Source organism: Manacus vitellinus, unplaced genomic scaffold, assembly GCF_001715985.3.
Source record: "Manacus vitellinus isolate BGI_N305 unplaced genomic scaffold, ASM171598v3 scaffold_39_pilon, whole genome shotgun sequence".
In the NCBI taxonomy this organism is placed as follows: domain Eukaryota; kingdom Metazoa; phylum Chordata; class Aves; order Passeriformes; family Pipridae; genus Manacus; species Manacus vitellinus.
Genome location: NW_021940534.1, coordinates 5,120,297 through 5,134,864, shown reverse-complemented (window position 1 = coordinate 5,134,864; position 14,568 = coordinate 5,120,297). Strand labels below are relative to the sequence as shown.

At 41.4% G+C, this 14,568-nt stretch overlaps 1 protein-coding gene across 5 annotated transcripts in view; it reads left to right on the top strand.

The window, feature by feature from the left end:
* Nucleotides 1-14,568, top strand: part of HIVEP1 (human immunodeficiency virus type I enhancer binding protein 1) — a 128,663-nt gene that overhangs the window by 63,738 nt on the left and 50,357 nt on the right. For all 5 annotated transcript variants that reach the window (XM_018077673.2, XM_018077672.2, XM_018077669.2 and 2 more), the window contains exon 2: nt 3,976-4,029. In XM_018077673.2, the coding sequence (XP_017933162.2) occupies nt 3,976-4,029 (54 nt within the window). The remainder of the gene's footprint in view (nt 1-3,975; nt 4,030-14,568) is intronic.

The following is a 14,568-nucleotide window of genomic DNA, read 5'->3' as shown; positions in this document are numbered from 1 at the left end:
CTCAAAGAATTTGATGATGTTTCCACACAGCAGATACCTGCTGAGAGAGAACAACATGAAAAGGTTTAATGCTGGAGTAAGAAAAACCGTTGCACACATGTTGTTCATTTTCTTTTATGTGCATGCAGGTACATGTGTGTATGTACTACATAGATATAAATAAAACATGATGTTACATGTGATTTGCATTTTTGTGGCATGCACCTGCCTGGGATAACCACAAGAGCTGGCTTGTTACACTGCTGTCATGTGGAATCTCCTTTCTATACAGTGATGCATATGATGATTTTCTCTTTCATTGTGGCTTCATTTTTCCCCTCTACTAAGCACTTGGTGAGAAGTGTCCCATCTTAAATGAGAGTGTATCTGTCACTGTCATTTTCTTCTAGATGTGTACTACTCCAGAAGGCTGTCTGCTGAAGGTGGGGGACGTTAGGACAGCTCTTAGAGTAAAGTAGTCAAGATATGTACTATTCTGACATTTATAGGAAATAAAGAGGGCGCCCTACCTACCATATATTAGAAATTTCCATTAGTTAAATTGCTTTCTCTTATCCTAATAGAAGTAAATAATGTTCCAGTGATAAAGAAATGCTACCTTTGTAAAATTGTCAGGTTAGACAGTATCACAGGTTTAATTCTGAAATAATACAAAACCAAGCAAGTATTGGATTGGATAATGTTAGTTCCAAATAATAGAGGACCTGTCAGTTTTCAGTTCCTCTGGGGCTTTGCAGATGATTTTTGTGTGATGTATTTTTTGCTTATAAAGAGTTTTCAAAGGTATGTACCATTAGAGCACCTATAATATAATTATGAAAGAATATGGTATGTTGTCTGAAATAATCTTCGTTAAGATGTTTGACGTACAGCTAATTTAATGAGACACAAGAGAAGGAGATGACTGGATAATATAAATTTGATGTAGTTACCAAGTTATTGCTGGCATACCTGCGAGCTGGCAGAAGACCTGGGGAGGCTGCCTTTTGGTGTTGATGGGGTACTTGGCTCCAAGCCTGCTCTCACCACCTGCTCCATGGCCCCTGGAGATAACCCAGCTCTTCCCTCCAGGCTGAAACACAGCAGTTTGTAAGGCAGTTGCCTATATAGGATCCATAGCTGTGAAATGCAGCAGGCTGGGAAGCAGCTGCCGTGGATTTTGTACAATGGTTTAAACATGCCTTGGTGTAATAACCAGAGCAAGTATCTGTGTGATATTGGCCATTATGAGGATGTAGACCTTCAGTAAAACATTTAGCCTTAGACTGATGTTAATACCCATGCCTCATTTACAGTCCAAGTCATTGCTCTCGGCTTCTGGCACCATTTGAGTTTTTTCAGTGTTCACAGTGCTCAAAACTGTTCTGCACAGGGATACTTCCATAGGTATGGAGACATAAATGCAGCAAATATAATTCATTGGCGAAAATGTATCAGGAGATGCAGGAAGTGTAGGAGACTTTCTGGCGGTGTACCAAGCACATGTTTACCTAGCTATTATTTCTGCTATCTGTGGTTCTTTGTTTGGGATTACAGTCTGACAAAGAAGTGGCTGGGAATTACTGATAGGAACTGATTTTTTTCCACTAAGAGAAAGAGAATTCAGCTAAGGAGATCAAAGCATTTAATCTTTCTGGCAGTCTAATGTAGTGTGGTTCCAAAATTTTTCTCTATAAAATAGGATGATTGTGAGTTTAAATGCATATATTTCTTGTAGCATTTATGTGAAATATGCAGATAATTGTTTTAATAATGAAACTAATCTTTTACATCCTCTGAAGGCAGAAACACTGTATATTGCATGTTAGATTTATCTCTAAACAGAGGGGAAGTGAGTATGACAGCCAAACTATGGTTTTGATTTCTTGTTGCTTTTTGGTAAATATTAATGCTTCATTTACAGGTTAGTTTGTTGATTTTTTTTTCCTGTATATTCATGTATTTCATCAAGTGTTGTGCAACTTTGTGAGTTGTTTCTTCCATAACCCTTCTGTAAAGGAATAATCTGTGGGAAAACAGGATAGCATTGTTAGATACATTTTTCTCTGATAGTTTTAGTGGCACATGTGTATAAAGGATGCGTTGTTTACTTTTCCTCTTATTTTGTTAGAAATTGTTATTTACGACTTATTTGGCCCTTTCTATACAAAAATGCATTGATGCATCTAATATTTCAGCAGTAACTAAAATACAGGAAGGTGTTAAATATCATGTCTTCAGTGTTTAAAGTAAACCTGCATAAGTAAGCCTGCATAACTGGCTTGGGAAAGAACTGGTGAAGGGTTGTTCTCTTTTGGAGTTGTTTGTTTTTGTCTTCAGCAGCCAGTAAGTCAGTACAAAAGAAATTGTGATAAAACTTCCCTTTAAATATGTATGTATGTCTCACTAGCCTGAGAAGCAGGAAGAAGTTTGGCTTTTAAAATTGCGGTGGTAGTCTTTCTCATTAGAACCTCTGGGAGTCTGCCGTGTTAACCTCCTTGTGAGATGTTTTGGTTCATTCTCTGGGACAATGTACAGCAGAGAAATTACTGAGCTTTAGTGAGGAAGGAAACCTGGTACTTGTTCTGAAAAACAGAAATGCAGAACTGCTCAACAAAACTCAACACCTGCAAGAAGGGTTTGAATCAGTTATAATTATTTGGGTCTACTGAGAAAATAATTGGGAAACAAATTCAAACTTTAGCTGTGAACAAATGGTTCCAACGTGCTTGAGTGGTTCAGCTGATAAATAATAGAGAAGTCATTTAAACCCATCGATTTAGCAGTTTGTTGAAGAAAGGACCATTTTCTAGAAACCTTGTGTTGTATAGGAAGGGTTAGTAAAAGTCAGACTGAGTAAAGCCTCAACGTTCGTGAAGAAAGAGGTTGAGGACTTTACAGAGCTATCGTCCTCCTTCTGTGCATGGCAGCCATAAAGTCTGGTGTTTCTTGAGTTGTACCAGTAGAGTTTGAGAGGTTTAGGATGAATCCAGATACATTCTGTTAATAAAAACTGCCCCCACCAAGGGAAAAGAAAAAAGATAATAGAAGAAAAAAAGGTTTTCCCAGGTATTTTGGAAAATGATCGGCTATATCTGAAAGCCATCTTTCAAGCTCAGATCTAGACTGGTCAGGCCATAGTTTGATGTAGAGCTCAGCCTCTCCCACCGCCGCTGCTTCTTATCAACACAGCTTCTAATCCTGAAACCACTTGGGACTGTTTGCTACCAAAAAGAAATGGGTGTCAAATTTTTATTTATTGCAGTTGCCCCTTGCTTCTTGTTCTGCACATGCAAGCATATGCACGTGCAGAACGAGGTCTCCCCTTCCCGCAGAACCTTCTGTGCCTTCTGTGCAACAGCGGGAGAAGCACAATTCTCATTCCAACACCAATGTGTCTGGGGGGCAGCAAGTGAACTGTGAAGACAGGGAGAGAGTAAAGACTCAAGGCCTCTCGTTGCTCCCACTGTGTATATGGAAATTTCCTGTAATTTCACAGAGGAGTAAGGTGGGGGCTGCTGCTTGCTCCCTCCTACCCCTGTGTGACAGTATTGGCTTCATTGCTTCACTTAGCAAATCCTGTTTGCTGTTTCTATCAGTGTGTTTAATGCCACATTGTCTTGTTCTAACAGCATTTTTCAGAAATGTATTAAAATACTCTGTAATGCACCATAATACCTATTCCAGAGAGTCCTCTGACTGCATACATTATTATAGATGGTACAGAGCCACAGTGGGATTAGCTGTTGACTGCAAATCCGATGCCAGTGCTTCTCTTTCGGCAGTTCCGTGTAATTTAACACGTCAATAGCCTCCCTGGTAAAACATGATAAAATTTTATATGGCTGTATTACTCATAATGTACCACATATTTACACATGAATGGTATCACTCCTAAATATAAGCAGATATTTCAAGATGGATTGCAGTAAATGACTTACTAAAATCTTGTGCGTTTTATATATGTATTTTAATAACGACTTCTCTTTCTTGCAGACAAAATTGAAGAAGCACAAAAGCAACTTAATGGAACAGAAGAGCAACAGAGAGGTAATAAACCCAAAAAAATGAAATTGAAAAAAATGAATGTATTGTGATCCTAGAGGCTGATCCAAAGCATGCCTTTGTCAGTGAAAAGACTGCACTGGACTGGGTACTGGATGAGGCCCAAGGCATATCTATCTGCAGATCAGGAGCTCTATGTGTGAGGCCCCAATTCTGCTGAGACAGAAAGGCTTTGTTTTAACCACTCAAGTAGCTGCCTTGACCTTGATGAGATTGCTGAAGCTGTAACGTTAGGGACGTGCACTTACTAACTACAACCTGGGCTGACTCCTGCTTCATTATATGATTTACCTGATCATTAATAACCATATTTGGTTCATGGCGAGCAATATGTGATGATTTCTAAGAGATGCTGAAAGGGAACTGATCATCACAGCTCATTTTAAAAAACAGGTGACCCGTGGCAGATTTAATCTGTGTGTTAGAACTCTGAAAGCTGGCAGAAAGTCGTTGCATTTCAAGGCTTGCTGACTGCGGTGGTACCTCTTTGGTTGTGTGATAAAGCTCATCTGCACACCCACAGAGATGCCCAGATACAGAGTGGGGAGCCCAAACAGAACTTTGCCAAGCTACTACTGGGCCCATCACAGGCGAACCATGAGAGGTCCATCTCCACAACCCGGAGTAGCACAGGGGCAGGCAGAAACCCAGATTAAGGACTCAGAGAAAGGGACATCCTGTTAGTCTCCTTCCAGGCCTGTCCCTGCAGAGCCTCAGCCCAGCATCCAGGAGTGAAACCTATCACCATGAACAATAAGGGAGCAGCACCCCAGTTCACTTTTTGGGCTAAGAGCGTTACTAGCTGGGGGTGTGGGACACATTGGGGGATGCAGGGGAAAAGCTTTAGGGAATTGCACAGAACATACTATGGAATGTCTAAGAGATGAACCAAAGGTGGAGAGAGTGAGGGATTTGGGTGATATGGGAAGGAACAAATGTGGGGAGTAGATAACTGAATAAAAGGTTGGTTTGCATGCCAGCAGGGGCTGGCCAGGACACTTGTCTGGCCACAATCTGCTCCTGACCTGCACAGTCTGTTCTGTCTCCTCAATAACTCCACCTTCAACTTTCTCCAGTAAGGGGCTCTTTTACTCCCTGGGTGTATGGGTGTAGAGGGGGTTGTCTGTGGTGCAGCAACTGGGGTGAGTATGGGTGTGATTGCTGGCAAAGATGAGTGAGTCGGTGAGTAGGTAAAGTGGGCTGGGGGACGGAGTGGGTTTGGAGGTCTCTGAGGGCCATCTCTGGGTTGAGAGTGGATGCTGGTCTATAGGGACAAGAGCACAAGAAAGGGTCTGTAGGGATCAGGGAGTCCTAAACAGGTCTGGCTGTGTGTGCAGTGGTCTGTACAAGCAAATGGGACTGCATCCTTGAGGGCTGATATGTCCAGATACAGCAACTGGGGAGACTGGGATCCAGGACTGACTACTGGGCAGACTGAGTTTCTGAGCCTAGCTTGGACACAAAGATATATTCCCATTAATGGACCTTAGTCCTGCTTAGCCAGATCAGGGACCAGCATGAGGTAGGAGTGCTCAGAGTGTCTGTCTGTGATCTGTATGTCCAGCCATATATATGTACATAGTGTACATATGTATATAGCCATATGTATATGTTTACTCTGTGTATGTGTTCCTGTTGGGAAGCCATTTTCAGCCTTGCTACTGATTGGACCTGGGGGCATAGAGCAGCAGCAACCCCACTTCTCTTGGGCTGCCAGATTTGGCATGTTTTCCTCTAGCAGTACCTTGTGTCAGTGCTTTGGCTTGTTCTGGGTAGGTAGTCACCTTTTGTGGTAGCGAGCTGCCCATCTGGCCTGTGGCACATCTGTGAACAGTGTGCTTTATCCTTGGTGCTTTATCCTTGAAGGTTTACTATCTTTTGCAACAATGAACTTCAAAACTTTTTGAAGATTGGAGAGCAGAAGAAATACCCAAGAGGGTCTCAACAGGGTCTCCCCAGCCCAGAATTTGGCCTCCAAATGGCAATGGGACATACTGTTTAAGGACAGCGCATAAGCCTGGCCACTTCTTTAGTCTGTTCCCCTTATAATGTCCAGAGATGCAGGATTTAGGGATGTCTGCCTCATCCTTTTAGTATATAGACATTTATGGAGTTGTTATTCCAGAATACATTTGATTAAATGCTGTTTGCATCCAGCATTTTCTGGCAGCAAACTGCTGTAGTTCATTAGCAATCACATTTAAAAGTGCACGATTTTATCTTTTCTCCTCAGTTTCAGATTTTTCTTCAGTTTTCAGCAGATGTCCACTGGTTCAAGCACTGTGCAATTTGTTAAATAGCAGTTCTACACTCACCTTATCTACTGCCTTCATGATTTTATAAATCTTGTACATACCTAGCTCAGCTTTCTTTTCACCAAGCTCATACCTGCTTTCATTTTTGAAGAGAAGGTTTAATACAGACTGTCTTGTCTGGGCACCAGGACTGTGATGTTACTCTACGTATTTGTAAAAGGTGGAACAGAAGAAACATGAGTGGCTAGGTAGTAGTAGCAGTTCTCCGAGTGTTTACAGAGACTTTTTACAAACTAGACATTCTGCTAAATAGTTCTTACATATTTCTGTTTAGTGGTTCATGGATAAGTGGTATTGTCATCCAAATGTAAAAAACTTGGCATGTAAATTATAGCTGTCTGTTGTTGCTGTTGGCCTTGCGAAAGTAATATTGCTCTGGATAATTTTTTTGATGGACATGTTCAAGCTAAATATGAGCTAACCTCTGCTTTCAGGCATTTGTTCTGATGTGTGGCCCAGTAATATCTTTGCATAAAGGAAGATAAATTCTCTAGTGTAAATTTAATTATATACTCTGAAAGGGATGAGGTTACAATGATTTATGTGATGGTAGTACTCAGCATCTCAGAATCAGAGATTTGGCTTAATTTTTGGCTTCTAACCTAAATTCTTATGGCTGGCAATAGAAAAATAAATGTTTATGGTGAAAACTGATATAGAAATAACTGAGATAATAAGGTTACTCTTTTCAAATTAAAAATGTCCTCTGCTATTTTGGTTTTTTTTTAGTTTCTTAAATGTCTTTATAGATCAATTTCTTAGTAACATGAAGTAAACAAATTTTTTATTTGAAGCTTTAGAGTCTGAAGGCCACTGAAAAAAGAAAATCTATGTTTTATGCTAAACAAGTAAATAAAAATGTGCACTTATCCACATAAATTATTTTAAATCACAGTCCAATGTGTACAGATTCATATGAAGTATGATTGTATATTTTTCCTTTTTGTTAATTTATTGTGGTTTTCAGTTCATCTAGATCACTTTGGACTTGTTTATTCCCTATCTGAAATGATTAAGAAATGTAATTTTGTGGACTTTATCATAAGTTAACTACTGCTCTCTCAGAGTTGTCAGTGGCACAACATATTTGCAGGGAGAAATTTTTCACACGTTTAATCATGCTGAGTTTCTGCTGAGTAGCATTGTGCACTGATCAGTCATAACTTTATACATGTGTGGGATTTAAGTTAAATTTAATAGACTACAAAAAGATGTGTAACACCTCATTTTGCTGTTAGCTATCGTAATCAAATTAAGTGCAAATTGGAATAGGACTCAATTATTTGCAAAGGACACAGTAAATGAGGAGGCATAGTTTTCAAGTTTGCAGATTTTTGTTATTTAATATGAAGCTGCAACTGAAAGTCCTGGTTTTTTTATTTTTTTGGAGTGGTAGTCTGCAAATACATTCAGATTATGGATATTCAAATGGCCTCAATTCAAATGGCCACTTGAAACCAGAAACATGTTACTTTAGGGACTGTGTTCAGCTTCTTGCTCAGTGTGTGCAAGGTCACTAGTTCTCAGGTCATTCATTTCATTTTCTCTCTGCTGCCCAATTGCTACTCTGAGTTTTCAGTAGAAGCTGTGCTTTGCTTATCTTTGGTGCTATCTCCCAAGGCTGTTTTACACCTGGGTGTGCCCCTACTTTGAGGCTGAATTTCGTCTTCTGACACATGTACAGGGTTTCATTAGTGTGATAGAGAAGGTCTTACTCCACATGGTGTCCTTTAAAACTTGGAAGGGATGGTGAGCTTGAACTACAGAAAATTTCTGCTTGAGAAGGCCATGAAAGTTTTCACTGGTGTGAGACCCAGTGGGTATTGTGAGGTGGAAAGCAGTCAGATGACTCCACCTGCTTTATCTTTGATCTTCTGCTGGCCATCCTCCTAAGAAAGCCATCCCAAGGAAGTCTCTCTGTCTCTCCCTTCCAGAATGGTAAAGTTGAGTACTCTCAGATCCTTGTGATTAATTGCCACAGAGGCTTCTGATTTGGTCATCCCCAGAAACAGTCCAGCCACTGAAGTGCTGTAAGCATTTGTTTCCTTCTTTATCCACTGCAGCAGTTCTCTGCCTGTCACAGCAATGTGGGTCCTGGGTACATCAACTCCACCACTCCTGTCATTGCATTCCCTAGGACTAGTAGAACTAACTTGGTTATCCCCATACCTGGTGTCAACAATGCTAAAACTGTCATCTAAATCTCTCTCTCTGCTTCTGGAGCTGTTTAGGGAACTAAAACTGGTGAGAAACTCCAGCAGCACCAAGATTTGCTGGAAAATGTATGACAGAACTCCAAAAGGACTGCCACATGACCTGATGTATATTCCATATTGCCCATCAATCCTGGGGTCTTTCAGGCTGGTAGGACTCAACTACATCATTTCAGTTAACTGCTTCTTGCCTTGTCACAGCCAAAAGGGTCAGTGATAAGTTTCTAGATCAGATGGAAGATGGATTTCCTCCTTTTCCTTATCATTCATGGCTATTGCTGTGTCCACAGAGTATATGGTGGTCTGGGATGAACTGGAGGCATGTACATGTTTCTCACCATTGTTGGAGTTTAGACTTGCAGGCTGTCCTGGTTTTTTTTGTTTTGTTTTGTTTGTCAGGTGTGAATTCATCCCCCTGAATAAGCTGCTGCACTTGCTTGATCAAGTTTTTGACTTTCTGCCATGTCATGGTTTAACCCCAACTAGCAACTAAGCACCATGCAACTTGCTCGCTTACTCTCCCCTCTGGTGGGATAAGGAAGGGAACTGGAAGACTGTAAAAGTGAGAAAACTCATGGATTGAGATAAAGACAGCTTAATAGGTAAAGCAAAAGCTACTCACACAAGCAAAACAAACAAGGAATTCATTGACCACTTCCTATCAGCAGGCAGATGTTTGTCCATCTCCAGGAAAGCCGGAGTCCATCATGTGTGACAGTGACAAATACCATCACTCCAAATGTCCCTCTCTTTCTTTCTTCTTCCCCCAGTTTTATTGCTGAGCATGATATCATCTGGAATATCTCTAGAGTCAGCTGGGGTCAGCTGTCCTGGCTGTGTCACCTCCCAGCTCCTTGTGAATCCCCAACCCTCTCGCTGCTGGGTTGATGTGAGGAGCAGAAAAGGCCTTGATGCTGTGTAAGCCCTGCTCAGCAGTAATGAAAACATCCCTGTGTTATCAACCCTGTTTTCAGCACAAATACAGAGCACAGCCCCATACTAGCCCCTGAGAAGAAAATAAACTATCCTAGCCAAAATGCAGGAGCACATGCAGGAGATGGGGAGGTGGGTAGACTGACTGGATCTATTTTTTCAATAGGTAAAATTTCAAACAGGTTACTGATTGTCTCTGTGAGCCATATACAGTGTAACAAATATGTTCTGAAGTTGGACTTCCAGTCCCTCTAAGGGCATGCAGGAATCTGCCAGTGTCTTCTCCTGATCTCTTCCCAGACATGGCATCATCTCTCTCTATCTCAACTTCAAGGAGAAGTCTGTTTTCAACCTCTCTTATTAGGGATTCGAGGCTTTGTACCTGCTACCTCAATAATTGCAGCTGACTTTACTCATAAAAATCGTGAGATTTATGTCTTGAACACCACCTTTCCTTCAAGGTCTGTGCTCCATAGCATGGACCAGGAGGATCTGTGTTCTGGTGGCTCTTTTTGTTGAAGCACTCCTAGTCTCACCTGCAGAAAAGGTGATGTAAATAGCAGAAAGGAATATTAAGTTAGTTAAGCTTCAGATCACTGCACTGTGTTACTCACTTGCAGTTTACCATTCTGATAGTGAGTCCTCTATTTGGAGTAGCCACTTGAATTGAAAGGTCTATGTTAAAATCTATTTAGCGTCTAGTTGAGTCTGTCATTTGCCAAGTTACTATACTTTCTCACTCCATCACTTTCACATTCCTTAAAGAGGTTTTCCAGTTTCTTGCCTGCAGCTGGAGATGCAGCATGTGGAATTTGAGGATGAAGCTGTTTATTCTCCTGTGTCATCACTTTCAGATCCTCAGCATAGCTGTTCACTTCTTAGTGTGTGAGGATGGTTTTCTAAGTAGCTCTCACTTATTTCAGAGGTCCAAGCAGTTGTGACAGATCTGTCTTGATGATTGAGTTCCTTTCCACAGGTACCATGGATATGTCCCTAAGACAGTATCAGAATTCCACATAGATCAGTTCTCTTTTTAGAGTCTCATGCTTTGATGTTAGTACTGCCTCTTCACTTTCATCCTGACATACAGAAACATTGTTGGCAGGTCCAAGTGTTTTGCCTGACTTGATCAGTGATTGTTCAAATGGCAGCAGGTTCTGTCAGTGTTTACTGAAAAACCACCTAGACAGAACCATTCAAAGAAGCCCTGGTTTGGACTCCAGCAAGGTCGAAGCAACTTCTGGAGTGCTGTTGAAATATACCTCAATTTCCAGCCTCTGTTACAGAGCTACCTAAAGCCTCCATCAGCACTCTCAGTGGGTGCTGATCTGTCTCTGAAGCCTAAGGGTTGACAACGTATTTGTTGGAGTGGCTCTATAGTCATAGTTTGCACACAGAATGGTAAGACTCTCCATTTGCTTTCTTAGGTCCCCATATAGGTGTGTGGAACCACTCATAGAGTGAACAGATTTTTGAGCTATTGTGCACAGAAAGAGAAAAGAAGGGAGAGATTGCGTTCCAGCAGCAAATATTCTTTGAGATGCACAATCCACATGCACATATGTTCCCCTCCCACACTCGCAGTCCCTTCAAAGCAGTATGTTGGCATGGAGGAGAGGCAACCGAAATTAAATGCTCTTTACCTTGTTTGCCCATCTGCTGTTTTTTTAACTGGAATATTATTTTTCTAGTAAATTGAACAACAGTGAGATTTGAGTGAGGAAGTTTGTCTCTATAAATGAAAGCATGAGACTTTAGTTCAGAAATGAAGGTTCTGCTGCAGATTCATGGTAGACATATTTTGTGTCCTCAGAGTCCTTCCAAACCCTTCCTGCTTTTTCATCCATCTTGTTAAATGGAGGCATATTGTTGCCAAAATTATAGAGGGAGTTTGAAATAAATTATTATAAATATACCAGCATTCTGCTTGGATAAACAAAGTGTTGCATATGTCTTGCCTTAAAGATTGATGCTGTTTTCATGTTGTCATGTCCCATCTTACAGATGACTCTCACCGGCCCACCATTTGGCCCCAAAAGAGCAGCCAGGTCACTTCCTTCGTCTCTGCTCCTCACAGGCACTCCCAGTCCTGCTTCCTGCTACTGCACCTCTCCCTGCCAAAAAGTGTGTGGGAGCACTGCATGCTGGTGACATGCCCTGCTCCCTAGGTCATCATAGAATCATAGAATGGCTTGGGCTGGGAGGGATCTTAAAGATCATCCAAGCCCTTCCAATCCTCCTACCATGGTCAGTGACACCTTCCACTAGACCAGGTTGTTCAGAGCCCCATCCAACCTGTCCTTGAACTCTATCAGTCATCTGCAGTCAATACCATATTCTATCATTTGAGGGAAATTGAATGAGAAGGGGAGAGATCAAACAAAAATCTGGAAATATGATGCCAAACAATTTATGAATTTTGATTAACCAGCTTAGTGTGACCTCATCCTCCACAGATTGTTTCCCTGAATTTTTTCGGTAGGTTTGCACGTGAGCTCTCTGGATTCTTTGCTGCTGTGGTACCCATGTACTATCATTAGTCCAAAACATTTTCTTTCCATTTTGTATTTGCAGGAAACTGCCTTACTTTCTGGGCAAGATACGTAACCAAGATCTTTCATTTGATTCTTTTCATCTTTTCATCCTTATCTTCTGCAACTGTATGTAGAAATACAGTCTTGTAAATGGAAGTATATCATCTTCAGAAATTGCAAGTTACAGTGGTGTCCTATATGTTACTAAACACTGGCAAGAGGATTAGCTTGCCTTTTTATTTTTTTGTTGAAATACACCAGAGCTTTTATTTTCCAAATGTTCAAAACTACCACTTAGCAATGATATTTCATGCAATTTAGTTGTACATTTTCCCGATATCTGATTTCATAGAATCATAGAATCAACCGGGTTGGAAGGGACCTCTGAGATCATCAAGTCCAACTCTTAATCCACTACCACCATGGTTACTAGACCATGGCACTAAGTGCTGCATCCAGTCTCATCTTAAAAGCCTCCAGAGACGGAAAATCCACCACTTTCCTGGGCAGCCCATTCCAATACCTGATTACTCTCTCTGTAAAGAATTTCTTCCTAATATCCAGCCTAAACCTCCCCTGGTAGAGCTTAAGACCATGCCCTCTTGTCTTACTGATAGTTGCCTGGGAGAAGAGACCAACCCCCACCCGGCTACAACCTCCTTTTCACATAGTTGTAGAGAGTGATGAGGTCTCCCCTGAGCCTCCTCTTCTCCAGGCTGAACAACCCCAGCTCCCTCAGCCTCTCCTCATAGGATTTATGCTCAAGTCCCTTCACCAGCCTTGTTGTTCTTCTCTGGACCTGCTCCAGCACCTCAATATCCTTCCTGAACTGAGAGGCCCAGAACTGGACACAGCACTTGAGGTGTGGCCTCACCAGAGATCAGTACAGGGGAAGAATCACTTCCTTGGACCTGTTGGCCACACTGTTCCTGATCCAGGCCAGGATGCCATTGGCCTTCTTGGCCACCTAGGCACACTGCTGGCTCATGTTCAGCTTCCTGAATCCAAACTCTTCCGCCAGCTCCCTCATCACCCTTGGGTGGATCCCATCTGGTCCCATAGACTTGTGGGGATCCAAATAGCTCAGCAGGTCAACAGCTGTTTCATCCTGGATTACAGGGGGCCCATTCAGATTCTTATCTCTTTCTACAAGCTCCAGAAGCCAGCTGTCCTCAGGACAACCTGTCTTCCTTTTGAAAACTGAGGTAAAGAAGGTGTTAAATACCTCAGCCTTTTCCTCATCTTTGATAACTATGTTCCTGCCCATGTCCAGGAAAGAGTGGAGGTTTTCTTTGCCCCTCCTTTTGCTATTGATGTATCTGTAGAAGGACTTTTTGTTATCCTTCACAGAAGTGGCAAGATTAAGTTCAAGTTGTGCCTTCATCTCTCTAATTTTCTTTCTACATGATCTAACTATATTCCTAAACTCTTCCTGAGTAACCAACCCTTTTTTCCGTAGTTGGTAGGCTCTCTTCTTTACCCTAATTTCCTTCAAAATCTCCCTGTTCAGCCAGGCCGGTCATCTTCCCTACCAGCTCACCTTTGGGCACACTGGGACAACCTGTTCCTGTTGCTTCAAGACTTCCTTCTTGAAGCATGTCCATCCCTCCTGGACCCCTTTGTTTTCAAGGGTTGTTTCCGAGGGTACACTCTGAACTAGTCTTCTGGATAGGCCAAAATCTGCCCTCTAGAAGTCCAGCATAGAGGTTTTATTGATGGCCCTCCTTGCATCCCTGAGTATTGAAAACAAGTATTTGTATCTGCATTTAAATATGTCAATATATCTGTCTGAAAGGGAGTTTATTAAAATTGTTCTGTGTGTGTGAAACTATAAGGCTTTAATTCAAGACTGAACTATCTTCCTAAAATATTTACATCAGCTCAGACAGCCATGATTGGCTTAATGCAGGAACTATTTGTGTTGTACAAGATCTCACATTTTCATAAAGTCACATCTATTCTTAAAATCTCTAGTGTTTTCTCACTGAAGGAACACTGCATGCTGCTAATAACAACAGTGACGACTTAAAAGGTCATCTCTGTCTTCAGGCACATTCAATGCAGGAGTTTGTGCCCATGATGGACAGTGAGAAAACTCTCCCAACTTCCCTAGATGCAGAAATAGTCTCTGATATGATTTAACCTCATATTTTTTTTGTGCCTGTCTTCAATAGTTAGGTACATTTTAATGTCCTCCCTTTACCAGTGAGGGCAAACTGATAAAAATGGGAATGTTGACATGTTCTTTGCTTTGAGAGACAACTTTAGAATAAGGGCTTAACCCAGGGAAGAATTCTAGCTCCTGTAAACCTCCTGGGTTGTGAGTCAATGTCTGTATCTGTTATTTCTATTTTAATTTTTTTGGTTAGTACATTTAGTTTAGACTACTAGCAGCTGAAATCTGCTCAGTAAATCCACTGCTGGTGCTAGACGTAGCAAGAGCTGGTGGTGTTTTGACAGGCAGACAAACAGATTTACAGTTTTAAATTGAACATTTCATTCTTTGCAGCTATTATGAGAACTTGGTTA